The 26,453-nt window shown below is 37.3% G+C and overlaps 1 protein-coding gene and 1 pseudogene across 2 annotated transcripts in view; both read left to right on the top strand.

Annotated features, from left to right (window-relative positions):
* CUBN (cubilin) overlaps positions 1-26,453 on the top strand; it is a gene marked incomplete at its 5' end in the record, with an annotated part of 286,558 nt that overhangs the window by 45,680 nt on the left and 214,425 nt on the right. Inside the window, 7 exons of the mRNA XM_081091329.1 lie at positions 1,021-1,186; positions 1,531-1,747; positions 4,685-4,815; positions 20,516-20,708; positions 22,794-22,954; positions 24,063-24,244; positions 25,069-25,225. Of these exons, the coding sequence (XP_080947455.1) occupies positions 1,021-1,186; positions 1,531-1,747; positions 4,685-4,815; positions 20,516-20,708; positions 22,794-22,954; positions 24,063-24,244; positions 25,069-25,225 (1,207 nt within the window). The remainder of the gene's footprint in view (positions 1-1,020; positions 1,187-1,530; positions 1,748-4,684; positions 4,816-20,515; positions 20,709-22,793; positions 22,955-24,062; positions 24,245-25,068; positions 25,226-26,453) is intronic.
* On the top strand, positions 10,685-11,781 carry LOC308529257 (coiled-coil domain-containing protein 34-like; annotated as a pseudogene). The gene is made up of 2 exons: positions 10,685-11,028; positions 11,239-11,781. The product of its transcript is annotated as a coiled-coil domain-containing protein 34-like (transcript).

Here is a 26,453-nt window from a genome sequence, read left to right as displayed (position 1 = left end):
CACAAAAATTCACTCAAAATGAATCATAGAACTAAATATGGGAGCTAAAACCCTTTACTTCTAGAAGAAAACATAGGAGTAGGTATTTGTGACTTTAGGTTAGACAAAACATTTTTAGATAGGACACAAAAAGACAAACAACAAAAGAAAAACTAGGAAAATTAGACTTCATCAAAATTAAAAAGAACCTAATTTTTAAAATATTCAAAAATATTAATATATATTTCTTCAAAGAAGATATACAAATGGCCAATAAGTACACGAAAAGATGCTCAACATCACTAATCATCAGGGAAATACAAGTCAAACCACAATGAGGTAGTGCTTCATACCAACTAGGATGGCTATAAACAAGAGGTCAGATAATAACAAGTGTTGGCAAGGATTTGGAGAAATGGAAACCCTTTTACACTTGTACACTGCTGGTAAGCATTTAAAATGGCATAGCTGCTTTGGAAAAGAGTTGGCAGTTCCTCAAAAAGTTATCTAGAGTTATCATTTGATCCAGCAATTCCACTCTTAGGTATATACCCAAGGAAAATAAAATGTGTCTACACAATGATGTGTACATGAGTGACTACAATTATTAGTCATAATAGCAAAGTAGTATAATAATCTATGTGTTCATCAACTAATGAATGAATTAATGTAATGTGCTTTATCCACACATGGAATATTATATGGCATTAAAAAGGAATGATATAATGACACATAACTTTGAAAATATTATGCTAAGTGAAAGAAGCTAGTCACAAAAGCCATATATTATATGATTCCATTTATTTGAAACACAGACTAGACTATGGAGATAGAAAGTAAATTAGTGGCTGCCTGGAGCTGGGGTTTGAGGAGAATGGGGAATGACAGCTAACAGGCATGGAGATTCTTTTGGGATGACAAAAATATTCTAAAATTGAATGTTACTATATTAATAAAAACATTTCAGAAGTAATTATTCTTAAAGCAGTTTTTCATAATAATTATTTAATAATAAATTTGAATATATCTTTTTAACCTTAGATTGGTAGCAGTCCTATTTTGGGTTCTACTGAAAATAAAAAATATTGTGGCACAGACATACCTTCGCTTATAACATCTGTGTACAATTTTCTTTATGTAATATTTGTGAAAAGTTCTTCTACTGAAAATCATGGTTTCATGGCTAAGTTCAGTACTAAAGATTTGGGTAAGTGATCGACACTTTCTTCTGCTTTGTTTCTCCGGCTTATGTCAGAATAAGTAAACAATAGAAATGTACTATTACAAAAAATCTATCCATACTGTAGATGTATACTTATCTACACTGTAAATTTTTAATGTACACTCTAAAGAAAAATATATATTTTGTAATCAGCACATAGCAAGAGTTAATTGATGTCTATTAATAAGATTAAAACCAATTTATCTGAAGTAGCATATAAGGAAACTTTTTCTTTTTGAACTTTTAAGAAGTTATCAGATTATTTTATCTTGATTTTCAGGTAGCTTGTTGGTTACTCGTTCTAACAATTATTATTTTTACTTCAACAGCATGTGGAAAAACTCTCACAGAGCCAACAGGAATTATTCAAAGTCCTGGTCATCCAAATATCTACCCCCATGGCATCAACTGTACCTGGTATATATCAGTCCAACCTGGCTTCTTGATAAATTTGATATTCAGGAGATTTCATCTGGAGTTTCATTACAATTGCACAAGTGACTATCTGGAAGTTTATGACACTGGTTCTGGGACATCTCTTGGGAGGTGAGATTATTTTGGTTTAGTTTTTTTTCACACAAAAAAATTTCTTGTGTCATTGAAGGATGTTAAAGTCCACCATGTTGTGTTATAAAAACCAGGTGAGATTAACATGCTTCTCAATGGCCACTCCTGCATTACTACTCTGTAGCCTTGGCACTTTATATATTTAAGTTTTGGCATATGTGTATACCCATGAAGGCATCACTAAAATCAAAATAATGCACACGTCCATTATCCCCAAATCCTTCTTTCTGCCATGATAATTTCTCACTCTGCCCCCACCCCTAGGAAACCACTGCCCTGCTTTCTCTCACTGTAAATTGGTTTGCATATTCTGGAAGTGGAGTCAGACTGTACATACTATTTTTTTTTTAAACTGGCTTTCCTGGTCAGCATAATGTATTGGTTGATTTCTTGGATCTGAGAGCTTATAATTTTATCAAATTTGAAAAATTTTTGGCCATTAGTTCTTGAAATAACTTTGAGGACTCGACTCTGATTACTTGTATCTTAGGTCATTTTGATATTGTCCCAGGACTCACTGATACTCTGTTCATTTGATTTTGAGTCTTTGCTCTCTGTGTTTCATTTTGGAAAACTTGTATTGTTATGTATTCAAGTGCCCTAATCTGGTTTTCTGCAATGCCTGTTCTGTTATTAACCCTGCCATGTGTAGTTTTCATCTCAAACATTATAGTTTTCATTTCTAGAAGTTTGCTTTGGGCCATCTTTTTTATCTTCCATGTTTCTACTTTGCACATTGATGTTTTCCTCTAGCTTCCTAAATCTGTGAGATTCAGTTATAACTATTTTAATGTCTTTGACTGTGAATTCAGTCATCTGTGGCATTTCTTGCTATGTTTTGGTGGGTCGGTCTTTCTTCTCATTATGGTTTATACTTTCCTCTCATGTCTGGTAATATTTGATAGGATGCCAGACATTTTTAATTTTGTGTTTTTGTGCACTGAACATTATTGTATTCCTATAAGTATTCTTGAGGTTTGTTTTGGGATGCAATGAAGTTATTTGGGAACAGTTTGATCATGTCCAGTTTTGCTTTTCAAGTCACTTGTTTACCTTTGCTGCTTGATATTCAGTGTCTTGAAAGCCATTGTTTTATGTATTTTAGTATTTTTAGGTTCAAGGTTATATCCAGCTCCTCTTTGTTGAAAAATGAAAATTTCCTAATGTTTTTAAAATTTCTTGCATTTCATTTTTTCATCTACTTTTTAGATGTTCTTCCTTTACCCATTATTTTCTTAAACTTATTTCTCACCTGCTTTTAATCTCCCTTTTCATTTTTTGCTCTTATTTGTCTTAATCTTTCATTTTAAAAACTTTTTATTTTTAATGGTACTTGACTCATAATCACTGAAAAACACATATTTTTTGCTGAATGGAATAAACTGCCATAATGTTCTCACCCAGTTTGGCAGATATGGGCATATACAGAATCATTTAAAATATTAATGAATTCAAAAAATAAAATATTAATAAATTCATCCAATTTTATTTTTATCAAGATATCAAATCTATTTTAACATTGAAATAGTATTACACACCATTTTTTCTTTTTCTCCTTCAGAAATTAATCAGTCTAGTTTCCATATATTTGGTTTCTATTTTTTCCCTTTGCATTTGGTTAATCTCACCAAGTGTGCATTGATTTGAGATTTCTATTTCATAGTCACTCCTTTTTTTAAATTCTTTATTGATTAAAGTATTACATAAGTCTCCTTTTTCCCCCATTGATCTCTCCCTGGCCACTCGCTCCCCACAGCACATGTCTTCACCCCCCTAGTATCTGAGTCCATTGGTTATACTTATATGCATGCATACAAGTCCTTTGGCTGATCTCTTACTCCACCCCTCACTCTCCCCTGCCTTCCCTCTGAGGTTTGATGGTCTGTTCAATGCTTCTTTGTCTCTGGATCTATTTTTGTTCATCAGTTTATGTTGTTCATTATATTGCATAAATGCGTGAGATCGAGTGGTATTTACCTTTCCCTGACTGACTTATTTTGCTTAGAACTATGCTCTCCATGTCTATCCATGCTGTTGTGAATGCTAAGATTTCCTTCTTTTTTACAGCAGCATAGTATTCCACTGTGTAGATGTACCACAGTTTTAACAGCACAATTTACCATAGCTAAGATTTGGAAACAGCCCAAGTGCCCATCATCAGTTGAGTGGATTAAAAAACTGTGGCATATCTAGTCACTCCTTCTTACAAGTGTTTCTCTAGAAAGCTGCTCCTGGCATGTTTTTGATCACAACTCTACTTTTAGCATGACTAGAATCGTTTTTCTGAATAAAGCTGCTTTTATTCAGCCAAAATTTGACATGGCTTAGTAATCAAACTCTTACCTCTGCATAGGCCAGCTGTCAAAGGAGAATATATTTTACCAATATAGGGTTTGTTATCCTAGGCACTATTTTAGGTCCTTTATGTACAGTATATTGACTCATGAAATTTTCAAAACAACCCTATGACGTAGTTACTATTATCAGCCTCAGTTTAGAGATGGAGGAACGGAGGCATAGAGGTTGAGTGGCCTGCTCAAAGCCACAATGGCTGGAAATGATAGAACTGACTCAAGTCTACGCTCTATGCGTTTATGTCATGGGGTTTCCTTTTGTTGTGAAAAGTTCATTACATTTCTGTTAATAAGTTCAATAATATGCTATATGGTGACCTAGCATAGCTTGTAATTTCGAATTTCATTAAACTTATATGACAAGTCATATAGCCAGGTACACACATAAAACTTTTAGGGAAGTAATCATGAGTAGGGAGATATTTGCAATTTTGTAAAGGTTTGTGCCTAAAGGTAATAGGGGATATTATTATTATTTTTACATGCCCTAATTTTGGTGTATTATCTAAAGTGTACTAAAAGATTTTAAACCTGTGTTCTTTTTTGTTTTTGTTCCAAATAGATATTGTGGAAAATCAGTCCCACCCTCTCTTATCAGCAGTAACAGCTCATTAATGCTTGTGTTTGTGGCTGACTCTGACCTTGCTTATGAAGGCTTTTTAATAGAATATGAATCAACTAATGCATCAGCAGGTAACAAAACAGCATTTGTATACTTGGATTCCTTTACTCCATTATTAGTGTTACTGTGAAAATACTTCATCTCCCCCCAATGAAAGCTATATTTAGAACAACATGTAGTGACTTCAGTATCTTTCCTATTAAAAATAGAGGAATGATTAAATGAGTATTGTTTCAATGATAAAAATTTTCTAATTTTCAAAATTAGAAGGAGGTTTTATAAGAGGATGTTTTTGTTCTTAGGAACTACACACTTACGTTTTCAGGTCTAAAGATATGGAGTGTTTTCAGATTACTTTTAAGTGGTTCAGAGAATAAAGGAGTGAGCAAGTCAGAGCGGGAGAAAGGGTGGGGGAGGGAAAGCAATGGGGGCGACATGCAAATATGCAGTAAATCTGGCTAAAAGGAATTCAGGAGCTATTTATTGCAATTTTTCTATGAGTTTAAAATTCTACCAAAATAAAGTTCAATTTCTTCTACCAAAGAAATCAAATATGCATTTTAAGAAATTAAAAAAGAACAACAGCAGATAAAATAAGAGGCTACTTACACAGAATTTTATGGCAGGAAATAAAAGATTTCTTGACAAAATAGACATTTCTAAATTTGGCTTAATAAAATTGAACCTTTTCGGTATTTATAAATTTTATTGTATTTTTCTTATTAATTAATTTTCATCATTATTTTGCTCTTTGTAATTGCAGTGTAGGAACAATTACCTTTTGCAAGGAGAGTCTTTAATGTAATACAAGCATGTCAAACTCACAGCCCACCAGCCATGAGTTTGACATGCTTGATGTAATATGTAAACCAGAGATGCCCCAACCCTAAAACCTGTGGGGTTTAGGAGTATTATGTTTATTATGTTTATGTTCCCACCTGGGATGGGTACCAGTTTAGAGAGTCTGGGTTTTCCTTTTTCATCATATTTAGAAAAAAATTTAATGATCCAAGATACTATCCAGTGTAAGTCTATAGTGGACAGATGCTGAGTTTCCCAAGCATATCCTAGCCTTTGGATTCCCCAGAAACATGGTATGACTCCCTGATGCCCCTTCGGAAAGCACTGGGAGCTTTGCCTGTGCCAGGACGTGCTCCCTCTGACAGCGTCATGTGCCCAGAGATCCCAGGTGCTCATCTTTTAAAGCTCCCACTCCCATAAATAAAAAAATAAAAAAATACATAAATAAATATAAAAGCCTAATACTGTATGCAAATTGTCCCTGGGGGAGTTGGACCGGGAGACTGGTCGCTTGCTATGATGTGCGCTGATCACCAGGGGGTGGCTCAGAATGAAGGGAGGCCCCGGCCAGCAGCCGGCAGCTGGGGAAGGGAGGCCCTGACCAGCAGCCCGAAGTCCCTGATCGGCCCTGATCACCAGCCTGGCCTAGGGACCCTACCCGTGCATGAATTTCATGTACCGGGCCTCTAGTAAATAAATAAATAAATAAAATTAAAAAAAAATCTCCCACTCAGAATCCCTACCCAATTTTTCATTTATTTCTCTTCAGAGTGGCTAGACACTACCATTCATTTCAGGCAAAACTGCTGTTCTGTGCAGTAATTGAAGTTCTATGTCTTGGTAGCATGGCTTTAGAGCTCTTCAGAAGACTGTGAGGGAATCATAGACCTTTCTCTCCTGCGGGACCCTCTCTAGGAAACGGTTCATTTTCCGGCCTAAGCTCACGGGAAATTGAATCCTCATCGTTTAAAACAGGTTATGTTATATGATTGACTTATTCACTGGACTTTTTTCAGTTGTTTAACATCCAATGACTAAAATTGACTTTTCAAGAAATTCCAGTGTGCACACAATTTTCCATCCTTCTATAGTTTCTTCTGCCTCATATATTTGGCCAGAACCACACTGAATTTTAGATTAGGTTTTGGATAAAATCACTTGAACTCTCTGGGCCACAGTTTTCTCATCTGTAAAATTAAGGGATTAAATCTGATGACCTTTGAGATGTCTTCTAGCTTTAATCAACTATATGACCACAGTTTAATTTGCTGCATGAATAAGCTAGCTGTATCTTAGATAACATATGATGCAGGCAGGGCCTCTTGGAAATGTTATGGGAATTTTTGTAATAATATGAAAAGTAAGACATATCTCTGTGATGACTAAAACAGCTCTGCTAATACCACACTAGCTTGTAAGGCAGTCAATATCTAGTGCGATAAGAACCCAGAGCAAGCAAAATAATCTGGCAGGGAGGGTGTTAAAGTTAAATTCTAATTACATATTTTTTTCAGAAAGATAAGATACAGGTAAAATAAAAGTAAGTTGAGAAAAAGGAAGGGAGCAAGCTGGACAGAAAGGGAAACTGATGAAGAAAGAGGAAAGACAAGTGATGAAAGAGAAGAGGACCCTGAGGTGGCAAACTGGGAAGGCTCACGGTCCGCCTCCCTGGGTGCTGACCACGGCTTTGGCCTCTGGTCCAGGCAGGGCTGAAATCACAGACCAGGGAGTGTTCCCTTTCCACCCTTTGGCTAAGCCTGGCCGCTCCCTGGGTGCCTGCTGTTTTGCTCAGGGAAGGACTGGACTAGCTCAGGAAGGAGGCTGCTGTGGGGGTTGGGCTGGTGACAACCAGGCAGTGGGGGAGCCCGCCAGACAGCCAGAGTCCAAGTGAGTTCCCACCTGGAAATAGGCAGTTGTTAGGACACTTTCCTTTTCAGTTGTCACCTTATTTGTTTAGACCTCAGCCTAATAAAACCTTATCACAGAAAAGCATTGATGGACGCTCAGCCATTGGCCCTCATTCTATTTTATGGCTTTAGCAGGAGTTACTTTCAGAGCAATAATTACATTTTTGGTTCTTGATGTCTAGTTCCTCGGCACAACAGGTGTGAGTTTCTCTGCTGAAGTCTTTCCTGTCTTTCTCTGATAAAGGCTGTATTTCCTGACTGGACTCCAGTTCCGTTTCCATCTGCAGTGCAGACTATGGGCTATGATGTCAGCCTCTAAGTATGTGTGTGGGAGGAAGAGATTGGCTTCTGGTCATTGCTTTGACTCCCTCCCTCATCACTGTTTCTGCCTTTGTCCAGATGTGCCTGGGAAGTAGAAACAACAAACTAACAAGTAAAATGTCTGAGGGTAGAAACTCTTACGATTTGCTTAGTAACTGATCATAAGATTAGGTTTTAAATGTTTGCTTATTTAAAGTATGAAATATTTGAATTCTGAGAGATACTTAACTTTACTCATTTAATTTGTAAATTAGGTCCAGTAATGCAGTGTTTCCAAATTCTACTGTTCATAAGAAATTTGGGGTGGAACTTTCTTGTTACAAATTTCTTTGATTAGTTAATCTTACTGATTTAAACTGCAATTTTATATTCTATTAACATTTACTTCATAGACACTAATATAACATTACAGAGAGAATTTTAAAAGTATAAGAGTTGAGAAATGTACCTGATACATTTTCTACATTAACATTAGATGAAAACCTACATAACATCTAATTTAATGTTTTTCAAACATTAAAACATTCATGCCTCATTAGTAGGCCATGAAATTAACTTAGGTTACTACCTACATTTGTTAAAAGTATGGAATAGAATAGAAAGTATCAGAGTTTATCATACTGAGTTAGGTATTATTTCACCAAACCTGTTTGCTATATCTATTGTGTGTGTGTGTGATTGATGTAAATATATTTTTATGGTGTGTCAGAAAGTTCAAAACACCAATCTAGTTCGGTTACCTGATTTTTTAAATGAGGGAAATTGAAATCAAGAATTGAATTTATCCTCCCAAGAATACACAGCTAGTTGGTTTAGAAGCCAAAACCTAACAATCCAGTCCCAACATCCAATCTGTTTGTTTTGCCATGTCTAGGTTAGCTCTTGGAAATGCCCTACATGAACTGCCCATTGTGTGGCTGGTAACATTCAATTCACAGCTATGGTAAAATTGTGGTAGACTTTCCTATTTTCTTAAAAGAGAAGTGCTTTCTAACCACCTAGGGAAATGACAGGAAGTATCAGAACCACATCAACATAGGGTTAAAAGTGTGCCCTGGTGGGATTTCTCAGTCTCCTTATTCCCAATTAAGAGTGCCTGTCCCCCCCCTCCCCGATCCTCCCCCCGCCTCTCCCCCAGTGTGTGTTTAGTGCTGTTTCTAGTCAGTCATTTTGAAATGTCCCTAGAGTTACCTAAGAGTTAGAGGTCAGAAATGTTATTCAGCCTTGGCCGGTGTGATTTAGTTGGTTAGGCGTCCTCCTATCACTGAAAAGTTGCTGGTTGGATTCCTGGTCAGGGCACATCTCTCAGTTGTGTGCTAGATTCCAGGTAGGGGGTGTGCTGGAGACAGCCAATGGTTCATTCTCACATCAATGTTTCTCCCACTCTCCCTTCCTCTTTCTCTAAAAATAGATTTTTAAAAAAGAAATGATAACCAGAAGGGCAAGAGAATATTTCTTTAGAAGAAAAGAATAGAGTTCTGTTTCTATTTTATGTTACTACTAGTGCCCCGGTGCATGGATTCGTGCACATTGAAAGGAAATTAATTAGAAGGTGGCAGGCCAGGTGGGACTGGGTAAGAAGGGCCAGCCACACCCTGGAGCCAACCTCCCGCAGTCTCTCCCCCGCCGGCTGCACCTGGGGTGGAACCGCGGCTCGAAGGTCATCTGTGACGTGAGTGGGGTCCCTCCTGCAGGTGGGTCCCTTGGCCTGGCTTGTGGGATTGGGCTGAAACCAGCTCTCTGACATCCCCTGAGGGTCCCAGATTGCCAGAGGGCCATTCTTGGATGACACAACCTGGAATCGGGCTCTTTCCTCTCTGGTTCTGGGTGCGTCACCTGAGAACTGCATCTGCCAAGTCATCGCAGCTTGGCAGCTCCTGCATTGAGCGACTGCTCCCTGGTGGTCATTGCACATCATAGGTATTAGTCAGATGGTCGAACAGTCAGATGGTCGCTTAGGCATATAATTTTTTAAATCCTCACTAGAAGAAATGTTTATTGATTTTAGAGAGAGGAAGGCAGGGGGAGAGAAACAATAGGTTGACTCTGTATGCACCCCTACCTCCACTGGGAATTCAACCTGAAACTTAGGTATGTGCCCTGACCAGTGCATAGGGCAATGCTCTAACCAACTGAGCCACACCTGTCAAGGCCTGATTCTATTTTAAAAGTTAAATCCCATAGAGCAGTTTTCCCAAACTCTATTGTTCATAAAAAACTTAGGGTGGGATTTTCTTATTACACATTCAGGTATTAGGGTTCCCCCCAGAAATTCTAATTCAAATTCAAATAGGTCTAGAGTGGGTTTTCACCAAGCAATTTAAGTTATTGTAATGGAAGTTTGGAGTTCCCCAGAGACTCCGAAAGTCAATCTTAACACATAAATTGCAGTATATAATTACAACTGGGATGTAATTGTGGACAGGATTGTAACTGCTCACGGTGGAAAGTACTTTCCATGACAGGGTCAAAGAAGGCTGAAAACAAGTCAGAAGTCTTGGTTCTTGTCTTGGCTTCGATACTAAAATGCTTTGGGCAAATCAGAATCCTCTCTGCTTCTTGAATTCTGTGTTTTCTGCTGTGAGATATTCAGATATTTTTCCCTCTCGAAGGGTGTTAGTCAGTCCATTAATCTTTTAAAGATTTATTTCCTTATTGGTCAGTATTTTCTCATACTTTTGTGTATATGGGTGTCCTGGCACTTCCCAGCTCAGGCATATTTATTATTTAATTTCTTAGTCCTAGAATGGAAATGCTGAAGAAAACATCTAACTGTGCCCTGCCCCTGCTCCGTGGGTTTGCACTTGGGCCCAGTGAAGGCGGTGGGGAGGTGGCGGGCTGTTTGGCTCCTTCTGACACCCTGGGTGTAGGGCCAGGTCTCGGCCTTCCTTGGGGCTCCTGCTCCGCCCTCATGGCAGACGCGGGAGGACAGGGGCTGGAGAGGGTGGCCGTGTGCTCCCCATCTCCATCTCTGTGGCTGGGCGGCAGCAATTCCTCCACGAACCTGTTGTCTCCCCTTCGCCATTAGAGCTTCCTGTTTGACAACGATGGTGATGGTGACGGGGAGAATGAAGAATGAGTGGACGAAGATGCCCACATCTCAGTGGCCAAGGGGGAGCCTGGGAGGAATGGGGTGACAGGGGTGCGCCAGTGTGGTTGAATCCAAAGATAACCAAGAAGAGCAGAAACAGGTGCACTTACCAGCGAGCAGCCTGATGCCAGGGGAAGTGTGGTTTGTTGGCAAAGAAAAAAAACGTGACTGCAACAGGAAGCTCTAGACCATTGGTTCTCAGCCTTCTGGCCCTTTAAATACAGTTCCTCATGTTGTGACCCAACCATAAAAGTATTTTTGTTGCTACTTCATAACTGTAATGTTGCTACTCTTATGAATCGTAATGTAAATATCTGATATGCAGGATGGTCTTAGGCGACCCCTGTGAAAGGGCCGTTCAACCGCCAAAGGAGTCGAGACCCACAAGTTGAGAACCGCTGCTCTAGAGGAATTAAATCAGAAAAAAAGAAAATAAAAGGCAGAATGTGAATAAAGAAAGATAATTGCTGAAGAAAAGCACAAAGACTGGGTTGAGAAAAAGAATAAACAGAAAAGAAAGTGAACAAAAAATTAATGAAATGGAGGAAAAAGCAGCAAAAGGACTGGAGAAAGATTGTTTGTAAGAAAAAGCAAAAGAAAAAGAATGGTTAAGGGAAAAATGCCAAAGAATGTGAGTAGAAGAAAGAAAAGGAAAAAGAGAAACAACATCAAGCTGAATTACAGGAAAAAAACAGAAATTGCAGAAAAGTGTTTAAGGAGTGGTTGGAAAACGCAAAAAATGAACCTCCTCCAGCTACAAAGAGCTATGGTATGCCAATGGAAAACTTACAGAATTTTACAGTGGAAATTCTTATTCAAAACCAGCCCTTTATAATCTAATTCCTGGAAATCTACTCATAGGCCTCCTCCCAAAGACTAAGGATCTACTAGGAAAAAACACTAAAGGCCTGAGATAAGTTAGCCACACAGGTAATTCAGAAAGCCAAAACCAATCGTTGCCTTGGGACTTTGCACAGAATACAAAGATAGGAGACGTGGGAAATTGCATACTTTTGCCTGTAGATACTTAATTTTAAAATCAGAAATCGTGCTTTTTACTCTCAGTCAGTAGCTCAACATTTGATATGATTGTTGACAAGTACAAATTTTTGCATTTATATATGGAGTCCTTAGAACTTTTTAAAGAAGATATTTTTAACATATTTTTATTGATTTCAGAGAGGAAGGGAGAGGGAGAGATAAAAACATCAATCATGAGAGAATCATTCATCAGCTGCCTCCTGCACACCCCCTACTGGGGACTGAGCCCGCAACCTGGGCACATGGCCTGACTGGGAATTAAACCGTGACCTCCTGGTTCATAGGTTGACTATCAACCACTGGGCCATGCCAACTGGGCAAGGAAGATATTATATACAATCCATCTTTGAAGGATAGATGATTGATTAACAACTGTGTTGTATTTAGCTTGTACTAAAACCACTGTAATACCAATAAAATCAACAATTTTTCTTGTGGGGGGACAAAAAGAAAACATCTAATAGTAATATTCCTAATCTTCTACTCATTCTCATTCCTGAATTGGCATTTCCTGTACAGAGAAACCAAGGATTATTAAATAGTACAGGTTTTGGAAAGGGAGGACTTGGCTTTGAATTTTTATCTTTGGTTTGTCGAAACTAAGTGATTTTAAAACTTAACCTCTGGGAGTCTCAGAAGCTCCCTCATCCATACCTCTCTAAAAAGTGGAGTTATAATAACTGGCTCTCTCACGTAGTTGGGGACAATAAAAGGAGACATTCTATGGGAAAATTACACAGTAGCTGTGAAACACAACTGTGCCAGGTGTAAAATAGAATGACTGATGTCCACGTGCAGTTTATTACACTAGGGGCTGTAGTGAGTTAGCTTACATTCACATCCATCTGCATTGGTCACCTGTGAGGGAGAATCAAAAGCGAATTCTGTGACTGCTGAACAGCGAATTGTAGAGCAAAATGTTAGATTTTGATTAGGGAGGCTTCTTCTTTCCTAGAGGGAGCAATTGAACCTGTAATTTTATCTTCCCTCAAGGCTTCACTTTGAAGAATGTTAAGCCAAAGATGCCAATAGAAGCTGATGATGGTTCCTGGTTTGACTATTATTTAACACATATCTAGAAAATCGGAGGTCAAATGGATTCATGCAGACACAAACGTCTCATGAGTGATTTCAGAAAGCACCACTTGCCCTGGCCAGTTTGGCTCAGTGCATAGAGTGTCCGCCTGCGGACTGAAGGGCTCTAGGTTCGATTCTGGTCAAGGGCACATGCCCAGGTTGCAGGCTCAATCCCCAGTAGGGCGCGTGCAGGAGGCAGACAATCAGTGATTCTCTCTCATCATTGATGTTTCTTTCTCTCTCTCCTTCTCCCTTCCTCTCTGAAATAAATTAAAACATTAGAAAAAAGAAGAGAAAGCACCACTTATAGATTGATCCCTAATGTAATTCAATAATCACATAATTCAATAATCATGTTATTGCATAAGGCGAGGAAGGGAGATGGTGGAGCAGTTACCCATAATCTAGGGTCTTCCTAAAAGATTCATTCTCAGATCCCTTTATTCTATTCCTGTCCCCCAAATTGTATGGGGCTGATATCATCACTGCTTTGTGGGTTGGAGGGATTATCCATGTTTTGGATTTTCCCCTTTCATAATGAGTTGAATGCTGTTACTAAAACTTTTTGAAAATGCTTAGTGGAGACAAAGATACATCATGATTTTTAGAAAGATACAGCTTTGTGTTTTGTAATGGTCCACCAGGGAAATTTGTATATATTCTCTTTTCTTTCTTGACATTTTTTTTTTTGAGGTTGGTCAGAAAGAAAGATCTGTGAGGCCTGCCAATAGTTGTTTTTGATCTTCAGAGATATCCTTTTCCATCGCAGCTCAGTTGAATATGCTAGTAGTGAATGGGAGAAATATACTTTTCTTTTTCATCTCTTTGTAAACGTTACTAGACTATCACAAAAGGTGAAGAGCCATTGGAAATGAGCATTCCTTTGCCAACATAAGTTATAAACAAGAAGCACTTTTATGTTTGCATTTTGTATTGATGTAGTAAGAATTATGCCAACAAGATGATTGTGGGAATACATTCAATTTTGCTTATTTGTGCTTATTACAAAGCATAAGATGAAACAAAAGCCTAGCATTAGTATTTCTCTGTATTAATATTATTCTAAAAAGAGTCATTTATTCTGTTAAGGGAAGAAAACATGAACACTGTATACAGACTTCAGTGTTAGATAAGAGGAGTTACTAGCCTTTCAAGAAGTAGACACAGTAAGTTCAGAGAGCTATTGTTCTTTTCCCTATAAAGTTGGGTATGGGAAACTGATAAAACTACAATCAGATTTTAATATTAAACATTCTTGTTAATATTTATAGCAAATAAATAATCAATAAAATAAATAATCAATAATTTTATTGATTATTTATTTGATATCTGAATTGTTTATTGGATTTTCTTTAGAGAACCAACTTGTTTTTGCACAGAAATTTTAAACTTTTAACATAGCATAGATTTTTTTTAAAATCCTCACCCCAGGATATGGTTTTATTGATTTTAGAGAGAGAGGAAGAGAAAGAGAGAAAAATAATGGATCAGTTGCCTCTTGTACATGCCCTCAACTGGGGATCAAACCCACAACCTGGGTATGTCCCTGACCAGCCTTTTGGTGTAAGAGACAAACTTCCAACCAACTGAGCCACCTGGCCAGGGCCTTAACATAGATTTTTTAAAAAATATATCTTATTGACTTTTTACAGAGAGGAAGGGAGAGGGATAGAGCGTTAGAAACATCGATGAGAGAGAAACACTGATCAGCTGCCTCCTGCACACCCCCTACTGGGGATGTGCCCACAACCAAGGTACATGCCCTTGACCGGAATCGAACCTGGGACCTTTCAGTCTGCAGGCCAATGCTCTATCCACTGAGCCAAACCAGTTACGGCTTATATTGCAATTATTGTTAGTAATTTAGTAAGTAAAATTCATCTGGAGTTTTAAAAATGTGTATATCCATGTAATCACTACTCCATTCAAAATATATAGTACTTTTATCATCCAAGAAAATATTCTAGTGTTTCCTTGATCAATCCCTCCATAGATTCCATCTCAACAACTGAAGACCTGATTATTATCACTATTGATTAGTTCTGCCTATTCAAAGGCAGGTATGAGTGTGAACACACAGAATGCACCCTTTTATCTTTGGCTTCTTCATTAAGCATAATGCTCCTATAATTTGTTTATGTGGTTATATTTATAACTAGTTTTTTCTTTTGCTTTATTTTTAAAAAATATATTTTATTGATTTCATAGAGGAAGGGAAAGGGAAAAAGAGATAGAAACATCAATGATGAGAATCATTGATTGGCTGCCTCCTGCACGCCCCCTACTGGGATCAAGCCTGCAACCTGGGCATGTGTCCTTGAGCAGAATTGAATCCAGGAACCTTCAGTCCTCAAGCCAGCGCTTTATTCACTGAACCAAATCAGCTAGGGCTTTCTTTTTATTAATGAAAAAGCCTTTGTATGGATATATCAAAACTTGATTATTTGGACAGTGGGGTTATTTCTAGTTTTTAGCTACTATGAAATAGGCTGCTGTGAACATTGATATACAAGTTATTTTGTGGGCTTGTGTTATCCTTTCTCTTGGGGCAATACCTAAGAATAGAATTTCTGGGTCATATGGTAATATTATGTTTAACTAGAGGATCGATGCACAAAATTCGTGCAAGGGGCTTGGCCCTTGCAGTCCTATGCCTCGCCGCCCTGTCCCCCACCCACTGGTTATTCTGGAAGATCATCCAGGAAGATCATCCTGGAAGTTCGTCCTGCCGTCTGGTCTAATTAGCATATTAGCTCTTTATTATATAGGATTTTATGAGGAACTGCTAGACATTTTTAATGAAGTGGTTGTATCAATTTATATTCCCACCTACAATGAATGAGAATTCCACTTTCTCCTCATCTTTGCCAGCCCTTGGTATTGTCAGTCTTTTCATTTTTAGCCTCCAGTAGTTGTGTAGTGGTGCCTCAGTGTTGTTTTAATTTGCATGTCTCTGGTGATTAATAGCGCTGAGTACCTTTTCATATATTCACAATTCATATATCTTGTTTTGTGAGGTGTACAATTAAAATCATTTTGTTCATTTATGTTAGTATTATTTGTCTTATTGTATGGTACATATTCTGGATACAAGTATGTCCTTTGTTGGATAAATGTATTGCAAATATTTTCTCCTAGTATGTACAGCTAGCATTTTATTTTTCTTAATGGTATCGTTTGAAGAGCAGAAGTCTAATATATCCTTTTCTTCTGTTATGGTTCGTGTTTTTGTATTTTGGCTAAGAGATGTGTATCTATTAAAGCTGTGAAGATTTTCCTCTGTGCATTCTTCTACAAATTTTGTGGTTTGATTTTGTACATTTATGTTTATAATCCACTTTGAGTTAATTTTTCCATATCATGTGAGTTTTGTATCCAAGTTTGTTTGCTTGCTTAGCAAATGGTGTTTAGTTGTTCAAGCTTTATTTTTTTTAAAAGATTCTTATCTTGTATTCTGTTTCTTGTTAAACTCATTTGTTAGTTCTAGTAAATTTTTTCTAGATTCCTTAGTATATTCTCACAGTTGATCATATCTGTGAATAAGGACAGTTTTATATTTTCCTTTTCAATATCTCCCTGTCTGTCTGCCTCTCTCTTTTGCCTTACTGCAGTGACTAGTGCCTTCTGTACAATGCTGGCTAGAAAGGATGAGATTGGACATATTGGCCTTGTTCATAGTCTTGTGAGGAAAGCATTTAGTCCTTTACTACAGAAGAGTGATATAGATTTGCGTTTCATAGATGTCCTTCATCTTCTGTTGCTACTTTCATTTTTGGAATTCCATTCTTTTTTCCTCATTGGCTTTTCAATGATACCTAATTTTTTGGTGTATTTTCTCAAAGGCTAACAATATTCGTTCTTAACTAATCAGTAAGTCTGCTTAGAGTTAATATGCTACAACTTCACACTTCACACCTTCTACTTCATACCTGACACTTTATATTTCACACACTCCTCTATCCACTTCACAAATATCTGGGAAATAAAGAGAAAAAGGACACATTGTACACAGGGAAACCATGATATCAATGACAGCTGGTTTCTAATTAAAAAAATGGAGCTAAAAAGAAAATGGAATGCAATATTAAAAGTTGTGAGAGGAAAAACATTTAAATATTCAGGAAAAATGTTTTCAAAATGAGAATGCAAAAAAGATATCTATAGACAAACAGAAGCTGAGAGAACTTACTACTAGAGTACCTATACTCCAAGAAATATTAGCAAGTCCATTATGTCAAAGGGAAGTTATACCAAAGAGAAATATATATTTACAAGAAGGAATGAAGAATGCCAGAAATGATAAATAACTGGATAAATATGTAGACTGCTTTTTACTCTCATTATTTCTTTAAAAGACAACTAATGATTGAAAGCAAAAATAATAGTAAGTTAGAGTTTATAATATAAATATAATTAAATGATAGAACTAAAATTGCATAAAGAAGAGGGCAGGTAGATAGAATTGCACTATTATTATCGTTGCAATGGAGAGGGACTAGTTTAGTACCAGTTACTCATCAGGGCTGGAAGCAAACAATTTCTGTAATTTAGAATTAATAGACATTATAAAATGTTAAAGAATATCATCTTACTCAGGAGAGAGGATAGGAAGGAAAGGAAAAATGAGATGAGAAAATGGAGGGGGTAATATGTTGGGAGATTAGATAGTTATCCTACCCTTCTTAGTTTTCAATACATTATGTAATACTAGAGTCCCAGTGCATAGATTTATGCACTGGTAGGGTCCCTTGTCCTGTCCTGTGGATATCCCTTGAGGGGTCCCTGATTGTGAGAGGGTGCAGGCCAGGCCAAAGGACCTCACCAGTGCATGATCGGGACTGGGGAGGGACTGCAGGAGGGCTCCAGGGAATGTCCTGCCCGTCTCATCCAGTTGCAATCAGCCGGACCCCAGCAGCAAGCTACCGTACTGATTGGGGAATCTTCCCCCTGGTGGTCAGTGTGCATGATAGCGACTGGTCAAATGGTCGGACACTTAGCATATTAGGCTTTTATTATATAGGGTGATTTTAATAGATATTTACTATATGTGATCTTGGCCAGTAGTATAAGTGAAAATTAATAATGGTTAATAAATCCCTATTCATATTTGAAGGCCTAGTAGAGGAAATATGTTCACATAAAAACAGTCACAATATAATAGGTTTAGGACTCAAATTACCATTTGCATAAAGTTTTATTGAGCAAAAGGAAATGAATTCTACTTGATTAGGAAAGGCTTCACAGAGGAAGTGATATTTGAATTTGACCTTAAATGATAAGTAAGAGTTTATTGGTTAAAGGGTATGTTTGGGGAAAGGGGGAAGTTGTTAGATAAAACATTTTAGACAAAGTGAAGTGTAAAGATCATTTGAATACATCAGGGACTGTGTTTACCTTTGTGCCAGTAAGATAAAATAAGATTAATATCTATATCAAAATTTCAGCAGGGATTAACAAACAACCACCATTATGTAGCAATAATGACTTATATCTGGACAAAGTACAGGAAAATTACTCATCATTACTTCTCAAAATTTCATTAAATTAAATTTCTTTACATGGGAACCTGATTACATATACCTTTCTTCTTCAGAATAATTGCAAGTTACATTAGAAATAGTCAATGGGATTGCATTTCCATTCTGGGAGTAGAGTGGGTAAGCAAGGAACATTATCTCTTTAAGTACAAATGACATGAACAGATAATTTGCTCTAGATATTTGATTTACTGACTGAAGCTACCTGAATGTCGGGGTGGTCAATGAGTCTCAGTTCTGCCAGCTCAGGGTCATAGCCTTTACTTAATGTCCATGGGATCCATGAATTTTTATCTTAGTAATACTTATTACTGGGTCTGAAATACTTAATCTCCCACCTCTCTCCCACTTCTCTTTCCCTGATCCCTCTCCCTCCCTCGCCTGCCTTCTCCCTGTCTTTTTCCTCCCTCCCTTCCTTCCTCTTTTTCCTCCTTCAAGTACTGTCCTAGCAGATGATACAAATATATAGAAAAGTATATGATATTCATCTTTGAAGCTAAATATCACTGTTGATTCCTTCAATACAGTAAAGCCTTGATTGCTTACTGCTTCAAACCAAGTAAACCAGATATTTGGTGAATGCCTGGTACTCTGAGGGCTATACGGAGGTAGTAGAGCCTATAATATTTGATATATGTCTCTCTGCTCTCAATATCAGTGGTTCCTCTGTTACTCTGAGTATGATTACACAACAGTGACCAGGGAAATAGCATACCTAAACATCCTCATTTTCTTTTTTTACTCATGATTAAGTAGAATAGTGCATTGTCCCCCAAAACATTTCAGTAGATCTGTGTCTACTCCTGGACCCTGGATTTATGTTATTACTGGGTTTAATTGAATATACATTAAAATGCACTGAAACCAGATTTTCTTTGGAAAATATCTCAGATTTGGAGAGCAGAAGAGGTTGAGTGGGTTGGTTGGTAAATATGGAGTCTGAAAGTCTGAAAAGGTAAAGTTAAAACTCTTTCTAAAATATATTTTATTGATTTTTTACAGAGAGGAAGGGAGAGGGATAGAGAGTTAGAAACATCGATCAGCTGCCTCCTGTACACCCCCTACTAGGCATGTGCCAGCAACCAAGGTACATGCCCTTGACAGGAATTGAACCTGGGACCCTTCAGTCCACAGGCTGACGCTCTATCCACTGAGCCAAACTGGTTAGAGCTAAAGTTAAAACTCTTAAAGTAGAACAGTTAATATTTGTTTAGGACATAAAATTGTCCAAGTATTACCTAAATGTTTTGTGTGATCTAATTTATTCCCCGTAATTTGTGCTCTGTTTTTCTGATACCTTTCTGGTCTATTTTGAAACCCAATGATGATTACTACCATTTATTGAGCACATACCATGTGCCAAGGCCTTTAATTGCATTGTCTCTAAGCCTTAAATGTGTACTCAAAGGTAGTTACCATCTCTGTTTTAGAGATGAGGCTCAGAGAGGTGAAGTAACTTGCCCAAGGTTGCACAGCTTATCAGCATTTGAGCTGGGCATTGACTCATGGTCACTCTGGTCTGAGTCTCATCTCCTAGTCTTCACTCTTATGACTGAGGTACCTGCTTTGTCATTTCTCATAAGTGCAAGCTTTGGTTGAAACCATTCGAAATGAAGCTTGTGAAAAAGAGAACAGAACTAAATTATTTCTCAGCCCCCTCTATGATTTCTGTAGTTGAGTTTCATTCATAATGTTCATGGTAATTTGCCTGAATTAGAAACATTACAACACCCCCAAGAACATAAACATTAGTTTCCTTTTGAAATATATAACAAATTTACACTACTTAGCTTAGGTTTACTACTAAAAATTGTTTTGCCATCAAATTCAAAACTTCATTTTGAAATGAAATTACTCTTTGAACTTTCCAAAACAGCCTATTAAAAATCAAGTACATTGGCACAAATTAATCAAGTGTGTATTACTGAATGTCTTATGAGTGAAACGTAGCATAATATTTTTTATTTTCTCTCTCGTGGTCTATTTCTTTTCACAGTATGCTTGAAAGACTATACAGAAGAATCTGGTACACTTACTTCTCCAAACTTCCCCAATAATTACCCCAACAACTGGCAGTGCATTTATAGGATCACAGTGGGAACCAGCCACCAGATTGCATTGCATTTCACGAACTTCTCCTTGGAGGAGGAACTTGGTGGAAAATGTCTAGCAGATTTTGTGGAAATTAAGTAAGCACCTTTGTTTTATCATAATGCTTTTCATTATTTTTATTCACAATCTTTCCTGGAAAGGTTAAGGAAAATATATAGATTTTCTCTATAAAACTCCTTGCAGTTCTCTTTCTTATAAGCCATAATGTTTTTCATTTGGAGCCTGACTTACCAGAAGAAAAACAGAGAATTGCATAAGATTCCAATTATTTTGAAGTGATTCTTTTATTGAAAGTATTTGAAAATAAACTCCAGATTTTATTTGGGCAGAGTAAACAAATGTACTTCCACTCTGAAATTAGATACTAATTATTGTTGCATATCTACTTTATATAAAATTAGTTTACATTTTAGGCTGTTCAGTGTCCATTTAGTCTAATTAGATCACAAAATGATGCTAAGATAGCAACCTTATCTTAAGGTTTTCACAAAGTTTTTTTGTGTTAAGTAATAAGTCTAGTCTTGTCAATTTCAGTGCATGGCATTTTTTCTTTAATTATTTGATAAAATGTGTTTAAAAAGTTATATTTATAGTAAAGGTAAGTTAGCTTAATTGAGTTAAATTTGGCTTATCAATTTGGCATGCATCAGTTTTAAATATTTTATTGGCATTTCAAAAGCCTAGAATCTTATTCTATTTTATGGTAAATTTTATGCTATGATATAAAGTAAGGTACTAAAAAAGTCATACTTGTACTGTATCATGCTAAAATAACATAATTGTCTTAATTTATAACAGTTAACCATTGAACTTTTATATTGAGTGAATCATATTTTTAAAAAATTCATCTTTATTGTGGAAAGTATTACAGATGTTCCCTTTGTTGTTGTTTTCCCCATTGACCCTCTCCACCCCGCACCCACACCTCCCAGGTCTTTACCACACTATTATCTGTGTCCAAGGGCTATGCATATATGCATATAACTTCTCCGGTTAATCTCTCCCCACCCCACCCACTCTCACGCCTGCCTTCCCTCTGAAATTCATCAGTCTGTTCCATGCTTCTATGTCTCTGGATCTATTTTGTTCAAGTTTATTTTGTTCATTAGATTACACACATGAATGAGATCATGTGATACTTCTCTTTCCCTAACTGGCTTATTACGCTTAGCATTATACTCTCCAGGTCCAAAAGAGCTACAGCCCCAGCTGGTTTGACTCAGTGGATAGAGCATTGGCCAAGGACTGAAGGGCCCTGGGTTTGATTCTGGTCAAGGGCACCTGCTTCGGTTGCAAACTCAATCCCTGGCCCTGGTTGGAGCGCCTGAGGGAGGCAACCAATCAATGTGTCTCTCTCTCTCTGTCTCTCCCCCTCCCTTCAACTTTCTCTAAAAATCAATGGAAAAATATCCTCTGGTGAGGATTAACAATGGGGAAAAAAACAACAACAAACACCACTACAGACTATAAACTACAGAGTTAAGAACCCAAAAGTTATTGAGGAAAGAATTATTTTTAAAAATTTGCTAGTTAGTTCAGTTGTTCATTAGATTCCACATATGAGTGAAATCATATGGTACAAAAAGGAAAAAAGGAAACTAACTCATTGACATGGACAACAGTGTGATGATTGCGGGGGCAGCAGTGAGGGGTGGGTGGAGGTGGCAGAGGGTACAGGGGGGTAAATGGTGATGGGGAAAATAAAATTTAATTAAAACATATTGCTATATAAGTCAAATATGATATAGTAAAATTTGAAAATTTTCATAGGAAAAACATTATTTAGAAGAAAAACATTTAAGGCTTCTCCGTAAAATTAAGCAACATTTGCTTATACTTTTAATAATTATGAGTTCTCTGTCTGGTGCTCTCTGACATTTGCCAGACACTTTATTTGAGAAGAAGACTAAACGCTTTTTTTCAGTTGGCCATTGATTATATAAAATGTTATGCCAACCATAACTGATGGTTATTCTTTATTAAATTATTCAAGTACTATTTGATAAATTGAAAACTTAAAATGATGTTTTTAGAGTATTTTTGAGAAACATTGATTGACATAAATTAATGTGCTTGCAATCTGAAAGTTCAAATATGTTAAATGTTTATTCAGTAATATTATCAATAACCTGATGAATGTTTACATCTGCATTTTGTCACAGAGATGGAGGCTATGAAACGTCACCACTCCTGGGAAAATACTGTGGCTCAACTACACCTCCAAGAATCATCTCTCACAGTAATAAATTATGGTTGAAATTTAAGAGTGACATCGTTTCTTCAAGTTCTGGATTCTCAGCTTACTGGGATGGATCATTAACAGGTAAAGATCAAAGAACCATCTTTTATTGGTGAGTCCAATTGGGTTGGTTTCTTGGTTCTTGTATTGCCATACTCTTATCCATATTTTTCCATCTGTGTCTTGTGATTACTATCTATAAACAGTGGTTCTCAACCTTTTGGCCCTTTAAATACAGTTCCTCATATTGTGACCCAACCATAAAATTATTTTCATAACTGTAATGTTGCTACTGTTATGAATCATAATATAAATATCTGATATGCAGGATGGTGTTAGGCGACCCCTGTGAAAGGGTTGTTCGACTGCCAAAGGGGTTGCGACCCACAGGTTGAGAACCGCTGATCTATAATAATAAAAGCGTAATATGCTAATTAGACTGGACAGCCAAATGACCTTCCAGATGTCCTTCTGGATGAAGCTGCAGTGGTGTGGGGCTGAGGCAGAGGCAGTTAGAGGCAATCAGGCAGGCAGGTGAGCAGTTAGGGGCGATCAGGAAGGCAGGCAGAGTGATTAGGGGCGATCAGGCAGGCAGGTGAGTGGTTATGGGTGATGAAGCAGGCAGACAGAGTGGTTAGGGGTGATCAGGCAGGCAGGCAGGTGAGCAGTTAGGAGCCAGCAGTCCTGGATTGCAAGAGGGATGCCCAACTGCCAGTTTAGGCCCGATCCCTGTGGGATCCTGCAGGATTGGGCCTAAACCAGCAGTCGGACATCCCCCGAGGGGTCCCAGATTGTGAGAGGGTGCAGGCCAGGCTGAGGGCCTTCCCCCCGCCCCCTCCCCCCCACATCCCCGCTTCCGTGCATGAATTTCGTGCACTGGGCCTCTAATTTGTAATAAACTTCAACATTGTAAGTACTTCTGAATTCACAGCAGCCTTTTGTTTTTGAAATACAAAGTTAGGAAAGATGGTTTGATTCCCTGGTATATTTAATCAAACTGGTCATCTTGGTTAGGAAAAGGAAAGTACATTGATTGACATGAATTAAGATTCTAGGCTAGCTACTCTTTGGTGATGTAGTTGTTTTGTTTTGGCTTAAAGGGGAGTAATAGTAGCACCAGTTTGATATAGACAAGAAAATTCAATGTGACCAGAAAGAAAGTTATGCATCATTCCATCTCTTTCTCCTGTAGGTTGTGGAGGCAATCTCACCACTCCCACTGGCACCTTCACATCTCCCAACTACCCGATGCCCTATTACCACAGCTCTGAATGCTACTGGTGGCTGAAAGCCAGCCAGGGCAGCCCATTTGAACTGGAATTTGAAGAGTTTCACTTGGAGCATCATCCTAACTGCACTTTAGATTATCTGGCCGTATGTATACAGTTTCAGTTTTATAATTCACTGCTTCCTCCTTGCCCAACACACATAAATGCATTTATTTTTATTTTTGAGATTTGAGAAAGGGGAACATTTAAACAAAACAGCCACATAAACATTTTAAGCAAAATAAAAAATTAAAAGAAAATTTTATGAAAATGATTTGCCTTCTAAATATAGCATGTATTACTCAATGACTTGATATTTATATATGTAAGTATTAAAATACATTAAATATGAACTATATACACTAAGATATTAAAATATATGAAATATGGACTATTAAGATATACGACTACTAAAAGGGGTTATGAGATTTATCATAATTATTATCAATGTACTTTCTATATATGTAGTGCAAAATAATAATATAGAGGATTTTATTGGTGAATTAGAGAGGATAATTGAAGTCCTCCAGGTATAACTTTTTATAGAACCAGCTATTCAGGCTTTTCCATTAAAAAACAATCTACATTTTAAAATTTATTAAAGTGTCATAAATTATAAACTATAAAATTAAAAAAGCAAGGAAGACTACTGATAACAGCTATGGTCTCAAAATAAGTATTAATCTTTTATTTTCAATCTTCAGATTTCAACCTGGGTTCACACACAACTATATACTGCCATGGCGAAATGGCCAGAGTTCATGGCCCAAGTTTATAGATAATTAGCTATAATTTTAAAGATATTTTGATTCAGGGTTATTCTTTTGTTATGTCATATATATATTCTTTTTCCAGTTCTTGAGATTTACAGAGACCTTTATATAATGTGTATAGCCATAATCATTTGACATTTAAAATGTTTTATTAAAGGTATATGATGGTCCAGGTACCAGCTCTCACCTGCTAACTCAGCTTTGTGGGGATGAGAAACCGCCTCTAATTCGTTCTAGTGGAGACAGCATGTTTTTAAAACTGAGGACGGATGAAGGCCAACAAGGAGGTGGCTTCCTGGCCAAATACCACCAGAGTAAGTATGTGTACTGGCTGCTAGATGCCCGTAGGGATCTTCAATATATATATTTTTAAATCCCCATTCAAGAATATGTTCAGAGAAAGGAAAAGAGACAGAGAGAGAGAGAGAGAGAGAGAGAGAGAGAGAGAGAGAGAGAGATCTATATGAGAGAAAAATATCAATCAACTGCTTCCTGTACTCGCCCCAACCAGGGACCCAAGCGAAGCAGCAACCTTTCGGTGTATGGGAGGACGCTCTAACCAACTAAACAACCTGGCCAGGGCAGGTCTCAATCTTTTGATGAATGAAACCAACGGAAATAAGTATAAGCCATTGGTTCGAGCCATTAAAATAAATCTTATCTCCTTATTGAGAAAAATGTAAGTCTATTAGGGAAGAAATGCTTATGCATTAAATTTATCATCTGACTAAAGCATGTGGTAAGCTATAGAAACTTAGAGGAGTATTTAATATGCTGAAACAGTTGCAATTCAGCTAAAGATCAGTATAACAGGTTAACAGCTAATCGGTTTTTATTTGTATTAAACATTAAGATCCTCTAATTAGACATTATTCCATTGTACATAGTGTTTCTAACACATTTTTTTGGTCATGGATTTCAAAAGGTATTAATTTTATTAAGGGAAACTGTGGTCCTTGTGAGTCACACGTGGAGTAGGCACATTCTTTACTGGAGAAAAATATGGTCTTTGTAGTGATGCCATTTTAAAATCTGCTTTCCCATGAGGCAACCTGGTGGGATTAAACGAGTATTGAACAGAAATCCAGGGGCTCAGGGGTTTGTCCTGCCTGGGAAGGTCACTTTTCTTCTCTGGGTTCCATGATTTTTTTCTCTTAAAGAAAGGAGATTAAATTCGGTGATTGTGAAAGCTCCCTTCTAGCTCTAGAATTAAATACTTTCTAAAGTTAGCTTTAAAATGAACATTCAACAAACAAGGTTTTCTTGAATTTATGTTATTTAATAAACACTTTACTTGTATGGTTTTATATTTTGTTAATCCTCACCTGAGGATTTTTTTTTCATTAATTTTTAGAGAAAATAGAAGGGATGGAAAGAGGGAGGGAGGGATAGAGGGAAAAAGGGGGGGGGAGAGAGAGAGAGAGTGAGAGAGAGAGAAGGAGAGAGTGTGAGAGAGGCACATCAATTGTGCCTCTCTCACAATCACCGCAACTGGGGCTGGGGATCAAACCAGCAACCCAGGTACATGTACGTGCCCTTGAC

The sequence above is a fragment of the Myotis nattereri genome, assembly GCF_964212035.1.
Source record: "Myotis nattereri genome assembly, chromosome: 1".
NCBI classification, from domain to species: Eukaryota; Metazoa; Chordata; class Mammalia; order Chiroptera; family Vespertilionidae; genus Myotis; species Myotis nattereri.
The sequence above is the reverse complement of the archived record's forward strand: the minus strand, read 5'-3'. Positions and strand labels throughout refer to the sequence as shown.